General features: G+C 39.9%; 1 protein-coding gene across 2 annotated transcripts; it reads left to right on the top strand.

Moving 5' to 3' along the window:
* The first annotated feature begins 2,826 nt into the window (after window positions 1-2,826).
* Window positions 2,827-9,341, top strand: RNF7 (ring finger protein 7). 2 transcript variants are annotated; one of them, XM_033068590.1, is made up of 3 exons: window positions 2,827-3,035; window positions 6,136-6,183; window positions 7,634-9,341. In XM_033068590.1, exons 1-3 carry the CDS (start codon window positions 2,858-2,860, stop codon window positions 7,750-7,752), a joined length of 345 nt encoding a protein of 114 aa, XP_032924481.1. In that variant the 5' UTR covers window positions 2,827-2,857; the 3' UTR covers window positions 7,753-9,341. The 2 variants fall into 2 exon arrangements, with proteins under 2 accessions (XP_032924481.1, XP_032924482.1); XM_033068591.1 differs by having other exon boundaries at window positions 2,827-3,028; window positions 7,634-7,690.
* Window positions 9,342-9,414: the final 73 nt, after the last annotated feature.

Consider the following 9,414-nt stretch of genomic DNA (forward strand, 5'->3'; position numbering starts at 1 on the left):
ATTTAAAAATAGAAAAATAGGCCAAGGTAAAATATAAAGTGTTGTGACATGGTACACAGGATATAACATCTGCAAGTGTGAATAATGAGAAGATAAAGTTTACCTTTGCAACACCTTTCAGTAATTTAAATATGTGAGTAAAGGGAGTTTCTATAGCCAAGTTATATGACTTCTCTTTCTAGTGTTTTTATTTTTTTGTTTGGGGTTTTAGGGATTTTTTTTTTTGAGGAGGGGACGTCTGGTGTGGATTGGAGGGCTGCATTTGCTAAGAGTGGCTTTTGGGGGGTCTATCCTGATACTAGGCAGGATCCCAATATCACAGAGATCTTAAAAATAATTAGACAGACTGTGCTACCTCTCAAATTTATAGGAAGTGTCCATATTTCAAAATAGGTGGGGCCTGTGCCCCTACACAACAACAGAACAACATAATTTGCTTTCCAGTCTTCGATTCAGAATGCAGTTCTATTCTCAAACAGTGAGCTAGAGTTAAAATAGGCAAAATTTCATCTTTACAGGTTTTCTAAATTAAAGAATGGATATGAGATAGACATCTAACCCGAAAATCATCACTGTTCAGAGGTAATAGTAATAGCCAAGTTTTACTCCAGAGTAAAACAATTAGCAAAGAAAAATACAGTATAATAGAATTTCATAAAGTAGTCAGGGGTCTTTATGTCTTTTGCTTTTAGTCTCTGCTGCAGAAGGAGAGATGGATGAGCCAGGGTGTTGTGTGAAGAATGGAGAAGTTCCAAGGGTTTAGACTTGATTAAAGCAGCTCAGCAAAGTAAGGATCTCTTAAGTCTCTTGTGACACGGGGTTTTCCATTAAAGCAAAGAGGTTCCTGTGCAGAAGTCATTAAGGGCTTTTTAAAAATAACTTCTGTAAGGATTTCCCTTCTGTGCATTACATGTCATGAATGTTCATTCATTTCACTTGAAGAGTAAAGCACAATGCATTTAAGAATTGGAATTACTGCTACTTCTCTGAGCTCATTCCTGGACTTCATGCAGTTCATGCCAAATCACATACATCTATAGGAATAGCAGGATCCCTTTGCTGTGCTGTGCAGCAGTATATTTGTGTGATTTCTTCCCATCTAGCAAGATCTTCCAGTTCAAAAGCAACAGTTTATTCCACAAACACATTGTTTCCCTAATTCCTGTTGTGATTTCCTTTATATTTCTGCATGCCTGCTACATGCCTCTGTTTCACAGAAACTCTACCTATTGGCATGGGAATCTATTCTCCATTTTGGCAATTGCATCTGGCAGCTGCAGTAAACCCTTAGGAGATGCTGCAGGTGGGTTTGTCACAGGTGGTGGTGTGCTCATACAGCGCTGTTCCCTGTGCTGTGCTCCTCTCTTGCAGCCCCACTGTAGCCAAGTCTCAGCCCTACTGGCCATTAATAGACTCATTTAGCATATTCCTATTGGGAAACTGGAACAGAGAGACACAGATAAGCAGTTTAAGAAACAGTTTTGGAATAGAAGTATGCTGAAATTGTTTTCTTTGGCAAATAAATTGACACAGTCCTCAAGTGTTTTGATATATGTTAATTTATTGACAGTACAAACAGTAAGTGGGATAATACAGTCCAGCACATGGATCAGCTGGCCAAGATAAACACATACTTACATAACTGCTCTTTGCATCATCATAAACCTACCATTTTTGTAAAAGATTTGTGTTTAATGAAAATAATTTCTACAGAATCACTAGGTTGGAAGAGAGCTTCAAGATAGAGTCAAAGGTGTCTGTATCATATTTCCTCTACTTTCACTGCTAATCTAAGTGGGGTTTACATTTGACTTTGCATCATGTACAGCATGTGTGATGGTTTGACAGCACTCAAACACAAACTCTGCCATGGTTTGCTCTTAGACCTGAAAAAGACTTGCATCTGTTAGGGATATTGTATAAATATCTGTTAGGCAAATTGTATAAATATAAAAACCCTAAAACTCAAACAGGATTTGTTGGGGTTTTAATGTCTATTTAGAGGTAGTTGACATTTTACATAGCAGAAATTAAATATACTAAAATCTCAGATTTATTATTTTTTTCTTTTTTTTTAAACTTTAGGAAGTGATACATTCAAATTTTTAAAATTTGAGCATAAAATGCAATATATTATCAAAGAAAAAGTATGTACACATATTCTTGTTCTGCTTTTACAACAATCAGTTCTTAATTTTAAACTTTTTGGATTGCATCTAGTCCCAGTAATTCAAATTCAGAGGTGCTATGATGGTTTTTAAAATGGGCAGAAAAGAATGATGAGTTAAAAGAGTGGAGCTGGCAAAGGGACTGAGTGTGGATTGAGAGAAGTGTGAATCAACCAAGCTAAGAGAGTTTATTCACTTGTTGTTTAATAGTGTTCGCAGTGCTTCTGAATTCATAGTTGAGTAATGTACAAACATAAAATCTTTAATCATTTTTAATTTTTACTTTATCACTAAGGTGGCCAAGGTGCACACCACCGCTGAAGTGTTTGGTTTACTGTGTTAGCAGTTTCAGGAAATGTGTTGAGAGTTGGAAGACTGGGTGCTCTCCCCATACCCACGGCAGCCCAGATCACTGGTGAAGCTGTGATTGATTCACTTGGACTCCGCGTGTGAGGAGCACATCCTTCAGGAACGATGCCACCCTGGCACCTGCTCGGTGTCCTGCTGGAAGGTAAACACGTTTCAAAGCTCTGCAAATGCCTTCTCAGCGGCAGGAAGGCCTCGCCGCCCGCGGGGCCTTTCCTCGGCCGCCGGGCCCGGCGCTCCCCGCGCCGCGGGCGGAGCTGCGCGGCCGCCGCCGGAGGGTGGCGCTGCCGCCCGCGCGGCCGCCGCGTCCCCGCCCCTCCGCCATGGCCGATGTGGAGGACGGGGACGAGCCCGGAGCCCCCCACTCGCTACCGGGCTCCGCGGGCTCCAAGGCGGGCGCTCCCGACAAGATGTTCTCGCTGAAGAAGTGGAATGCGGTGGCCATGTGGAGCTGGGACGTGGAGTGCGACACCTGCGCCATTTGCCGGGTGCAGGTCATGGGTAAGCGCTGGCCGGGCCGCCATGGCCGCGGAGCCGGGCCTGGGGCCGTGCCCGCCGCCCTGGCACGGCGGGCGCAGGGCAGAGACGCGGTTTCCGGCAGGAGGGGGGGCTCATCCCTCCCGCCTCCGCTTCCTCCTCCGCGCCTTCCCGGAGGAGGAGAAGAAGAAGGAGGAGGAGGAGGGCCCCGCGGGGGCTGGGCCGCCGCGCTCCTGAGCCCACACGCGGCCCCTCGGGCAGCGAGTGCCCCCTGCCCGGCCGGGCCGCGCTCCCCGCGCCGCCCCCGCCGCACGCTCGGCCTGGGCCCGTCCGGGCTCGGTGACCGGCCCGTCCCGTGTAGTGCCGCCTTCGTGGTGAGGGCTGGTGCTCGTCTGCGGGCAAATCCCGCACGCACTGCTTGCAGCCGAGCTGAACCCAGTACTGCATATGTGGGCTGTTCTTTATGGGGTGGGTTTTGTTAAGGGTTTTTGTTCGGGGTTTTTTTACGAAGCAGTTACGGATGCACATGTAAATTCATTTTTCAAATCTGTTAAATGAGGGTGTCTGGCACTACTTCACAAGCGTAATTACTGGTGCAGTTTTGCACACATAAATATACTGAGATGTCTATTGAGTAAGGGGTTAATTTACTTGGTTTTGAAATCCAGAGACTTTGAAAGCACCGTCATTGTTGACGCATATTATTGTTTTCTGACATCTTTATTAAATAGGATATTTATCTTGGTTCTTCGAAAACGGTTTAAATTCCTCCTTTACTGTTTGTGCATATCCAGTTTTTACTATTGGGCTGAGTCATCCTAGATAGAGCTGTCCTCTCAGTTGGGTGTGCAACACTTTGGCAGGACCAATGACCCAAGGTTCCCTCCAGAGCACCTTGCTTTTGTAGGGCCAGGAACCACGATACTGAAAATCTGGTTTAACAGAAGTGAGACAAAAAACTGGATCTGGTTTAACAGAAGTGAGACAAAATATGCAATACTGTCATTTCTCATGAATGTTTTTGCTGGGAGCCCTCTGTGGAACAGAGGAGGCAAAAGGGCGTACTAGAGGAAAAAAGATGCAGTGCAGACTGGAATGGTGGGAGATTGATCTTTTACATAAGCATGTTTTGAAAATGATTTGGTTTTTTATGGTAAACAGAGAGCAGTCTGGAAATAAGAAATTGGCTTCATTTGCCATGTGAACTATAATTGTCCCCATTGTAGCTAGCGTGTTACAGGACACTATAAAAAAAGTCTTAAATTAACAAAATCTTACCCAGAACTGTTATAAAGATTTTTTGGGGTTTTTTTAAGTCATATTTTTTCATAGCTAGATCAAGGTAGTACTTTTAATCTGAAACTTAAAAAAAAAAATCGGAAAAAAACTAATAACCGTTTTTTGGGAACAAACCACATTGTTAGAATGTGAAACTTGATCATTACTGACTTCAGTTTAGCAATTTCGCATTGACCCTGCCAGAGTGGGTCTGGCTCCTGTAGAGCCACTGCGTCTGCAGTAACCTTAGGTGGGAGGCAGTGCCAGACTGAGACTGGCACTTGTTGAAAGTTAGTTTGTTTGACTTTTGCAGGGAAGGAGGTGTTAGCTGGCTCTATTTTCTACTGGTTTAACTCCTTGAACCAATGTGGTCTTAGATACACAAGGGAAAGAGGCAAAAATGCAGTTGTTAGCTGGGAGGCGCAGGATTGCAGCTGGACTGGCTTTGCTGTCCTTAGCCTTTCAGACTGACCCCCTTGGGCTAATGATACAGAAGTGGGGCAGGTTTCTTCTATGTGGTGACAGTGATTTCTGTCCTTGGCTCTCTGTGCTGCTTCTGTCTGAAACTGCAACTTTATGGCTCAATAGGACGCCTGATTTATTGTGACTTTCTGCTGTGACCCCAGATCAGTGGGTTCCCACACACCATGATAAAAATTGAAGCACTTCAGCTGAATCTTCCCAGCACCTGGGGCCTTAACTGCTGTTAAAATATAAATTATAGGAACAAACACCTGGCAAGTTTTGCTTTTGTCTCAATGAAGAAAGGGCAGCTGTTTAGATTTCTCTCCTCTTTGTTCTCTATTACCTGAGAAAAGGTGGAACGTCTGGGGCAGATCAATCTAAAATAGAAGTACTGGGCCTATCCAGAGACAGCAAAAATACTCAAATCTAAATTCTTGGAGCACATTGTGGTTTTGTCTTTCGAGGGAATATGGTCAAACTAGTGACCTGTAAGCCAGATCCAACCTGCAGAACATTTGTTTAAACTGGTTCCTCTTCTTTGGAGGAGATGAAGATGTGTTTACTCCCATAAAGGTTGAACACTCTCTTGTGCGTGGTTTGTGCACTTGTTTTTGTGGCAGTCCATGCTGGGGCAAAGGAGAATCAAAGTTGTTTTTTCCCTGTGTTGTGTGGCACAATGGGAAGCCTGGAAGTTGTCACTCTTGTATTTTTTTGAGTCCTGGACCTGCCATCCAATCTTAAAGCTACAGACTGGAGTGCATAAAGATGATAAATATTTTTAATCAGATATTGTTCCATATTTATTAACATATATTATCAAATGTACCATTATATTTGTGTGTGTGTGACTCCTGTGAAAATTAGATGCAGGTACTTGTTAAGGGAAGCTACTATAGAAAGTAATAGGTGGTGGGAGTTGTGAGAGATGCACAGCTGAAAAGATCAAAATTGTGAATGACTTCCTTAAAAGGAAATGCTGACATGTGAAAAACAAAGTCCTGTAATTAGGGTTTGGCTTTGTGCTTGCTGTGGTCTTAATATGCCTGAGTGCCTTGGCACACATCTGCAGGCTTTTATATCTACAAAATGGAGAAGGCTTTTTTTCAGCAAAAGTTATGAAAATACCAAAGCAATGGAAAATAAACAAAACATGCTGGAGGGTTCAGAGTCTTCTGATCTCTTTGAGATATATATTTCATCGTCATTTGTATAGTTCTAGAATTTAAGGGGGCTATTTAATGTTAGAAGGCTAAACTAGACATCAAAACTTGAGATTTTTACCACTGTAAATTTGTATTAGAGTTTATCTATTCCTCTGACAAACCTATTCTTAAGATGGAATCCTGAGAATCAAATTGAGTTTGTTCTTGTTTACTTTTAGATGCCTGTCTTAGATGTCAAGCTGAAAACAAACAAGAAGATTGTGTTGGTATGTAGTGACTTCATTCGCTTGTTTTTCAATTGAAGCTTCTCTCAGTATGGTGCATTTTAAAGTTTGAAGGGAATACTGATTTTATTAATGCTCAGAAGTAAACTGGTGTTTTGATCTACGTTTATCGTCTTTTTACATAGTAATACTTCATGCTTTATTTTTGAGCACTAAAAAAATCAGTTTTCATGTCAGCTGTGCTGTAAAACAAAACAGCTTCCAATTTCCTGTCAACATGTACACAGCTAATGGGTTTAGGTTTCTTTCATTGTGAGCATATTTGAGATCATAATGTACATTTTTGAAGCGAACAGGAAAGAACTACTTTTTTCTTCAGCAGTGCATGCCAGAAAACACAGTGGCAGAATAAAAATATTCTGAAATAAATGTGTGTCTGATTTAGAAAGGGGTATTTTTCCCACTTGTAATTCAGAGGTAATGGAGGCAATGGCTTGGTTGTTCACTTTTCATTTTCACAAGTGGAATCACATCTATTTAAACATAATCATACTTTCAGTGCCAATGTATGCAGAAGAAAGTTTTCACTGTTTCCAATTTAAACAATCAGAATTAAGACTATCCCAAAGAGTTTGCTTTAAACCTTTATGACAACCTTTAATCCAGTGGTAAACCTTTCCATGATGTTGAGCTTTGTATTTTGAAGTGTATTGTCTCAAAAAATCCCTATGGGGGTTTTTTATGTTTGTTTTAATGGGAATAGGGTTTCCTGTTCTAGATATCTTAATTGACTTGTTAAGTATCCTATTTATGATAGAGAGGTAAAAGTATGATTTACAGCACTCCTTTGATTGGTACCCTTGTGCTTCTGTGAGGAAAATATGAGTTAATAAGGAAAAAAACCAAAGTTACTACGTTTTAAAATAGTATTCAGGAGTAAATTGATAATAACATTTTTTGTAGTGTTGGAACAACTGTAGTCTCTGAATAGCTCCTGGTGTAAAGTCCCATTTTAAGACTATATACTGTGTCACATGTGCCTCCTTGTTATATTACATTTCAGTTCAAACAGTGCATTTCATAAGAGAATTTGGTGATACGCTCTGGTGTGACAGTGAGCCAGTAGTGCATTGGCTTTGTTCTGATACTGGAGAAGATAAATGGAAAAGCTTTAATAGTTGCACTTGTTTCTTGGGCAGAACAGCTAAATATGTTTATACAGTCACAAAACCCTGTCACTTTACACAGTAAGGTGAGAATATATGCATTTCTTTTTTCAGTATTTGGAACTAAGTAAAAAGCTTGATGATGGAAATGGCTATCATCAGAATAACAATTATAATCCATTGTCAGTGGATAAATCAGTGATGACCTGTTTTGTCTCTAAAGTTCCCAGTGGTTATAAATATTTGAGAGTGATAGTTTGAATGTTGCTGTAGGTGTTGATTGATCAGCTGAGCGTGACTGGAACATGTTCTTTCTTCTCTTTCAGTGGTTTGGGGAGAATGCAATCATTCCTTCCACAATTGCTGCATGTCCTTGTGGGTGAAACAGAATAATCGCTGTCCCCTCTGCCAGCAGGACTGGGTAGTCCAGAGAATAGGCAAATAAAAACTGGAAGGGTTTCTTTCTGTTGCACTTGTTGGAATGGTTGTGTGTGTTATGCCCTATGCTTATGCAGATCGGAATGTGTCGGGACATGACTCACTTGGTTTATCTGCTCCAGGACCAGCGTGGGTTTGGTGCAGGCCTCTGGGTGCACAAGATGCAGTCCTGGTCAGGCTCACTGCAGGGGTTCCACAATTGAAACAGAAGACACTACATCAATAAATGTATCTGCTATGATTAAAGTGTTGTCTGTATCAGAGCACGGAAACTTAGTGGTTCAGATTATACCCTAAACACAGAGCATTAAATCTTTTTCCATTGATAAATGAATTAAATTGAAAGGGTCACCTTACCTGGTCTGATACACTGCATAGTTTACTGTCAGGATAAAGAAAATGTTTCCTAAGTACTATTGTATGCAAAAACACAGTCAGTGTGTTTTTTAAGAAACTATTCTGGCTTTTAATCTAAAATGAACAGTGTGTAAAACATTTGCTGTGTGCTTTTGCCATTGCGCTGTATTAAACATTTCTAATTTAGGTATTCTTTGTGACTTTCATTTTGTTGTATCTCTAAGTCTGTTGCTCTATTGTATTCTACACATGTTTTCTACAACCATAACATTAAAATTTAACCACATTAATATTTTTTTATTTTATGTTTCCAGTAGTGGTCATGGAGACATGGTACAAAGACATGTATTTGATATCGTTAACTAGAGTTGTAGACAGTCTTGTTGTTCAACTGATTAATATAGAAAGCAAACAAAAGTGATAATTTAAATAATCCAGAGAAAAGAGGCACTAATTAAATCTAGGGAAAAATGGTAAACTGATTTAATGAAAATTCAGTTAATAGAAGTGTCTTTATTTTTATTGGTCCTAGTGTTTTGGAAGCATTTTTTTCATTTTTGTGGAAATCCTGAATATATCATCATCGTTGAATTTTTTGTTACAGCTATTTAAGTGTTTGCCTCTAACTTCGTCTTTTCTCTAAATATCCAAATTACTGTGAATCTGAACTACACTGTGGAATTTTTAAAATATTTGTAATGGAGAGGTAGAATTATTGCTTAAATCTGTGACAAATTGAGGCATAATAAAATGGTTAATCAACATGGATGAAATGGAAGGAATATAATATGCATTGTTTACTTCAAAATTACCATCTTTAATGTTTAATGTGTTTCTCAGTAGATGTATTTCTATTTAAGTACATTTAAAGAGATGTGTCTTCAATGTATAAAGTAGTTCCAATCTTTGTGTCATCAAGCATATTGCAGAGTTTCTGTGGTTTTGTTTAATATTGTAATCTTCATTTTAAGATGTTTTGGTTTTTAAATATAGCTTTTGTTTAATTACACACTGAGATAAAAAATCCTGAGTTACACTGTATCACATCAGTTGTTATTAAGCCAGATTATGTCTGTCTTAAAACTGAAAACAAATATAAAATATGTTAACAGTAGTAATGAAGTGCCTATAGCATTTACGTTGTTGTGGAGTATTTCTGTTTTTGTAAAAGTATTCCCAAACTTTTTGCAAAAAAAGAAATCTGAGTGGATGGGAAAATAAATTTTAGCTGTCACAGTCGAACTGTATCACCACCTGTTTTCTCTGTCCACATTTGGTCCCAGGCTCCATCCTGTGATCTCTGATAATGGCA

The sequence above is a fragment of the Catharus ustulatus genome, chromosome 10 (genome assembly GCF_009819885.2).
Source record: "Catharus ustulatus isolate bCatUst1 chromosome 10, bCatUst1.pri.v2, whole genome shotgun sequence".
Classification (NCBI taxonomy): Eukaryota; Metazoa; Chordata; class Aves; order Passeriformes; family Turdidae; genus Catharus; species Catharus ustulatus.

Bases quoted from the DNA above. Each gene is read 5' to 3' on its own strand.
- RNF7 (XM_033068590.1), top strand. From the start codon at position 2,858: ATGGCCGATGTGGAGGACGGGGACGAGCCCGGAGCCCCCCACTCGCTA. The intron at 3,036-6,135 runs GTAAGCGCTGGC...GTTTACTTTTAG, and splicing joins TTGCCGGGTGCAGGTCATGG to ATGCCTGTCTTAGATGTCAA. The intron at 6,184-7,633 runs GTATGTAGTGAC...CTTCTCTTTCAG, and splicing joins CAAACAAGAAGATTGTGTTG to TGGTTTGGGGAGAATGCAAT.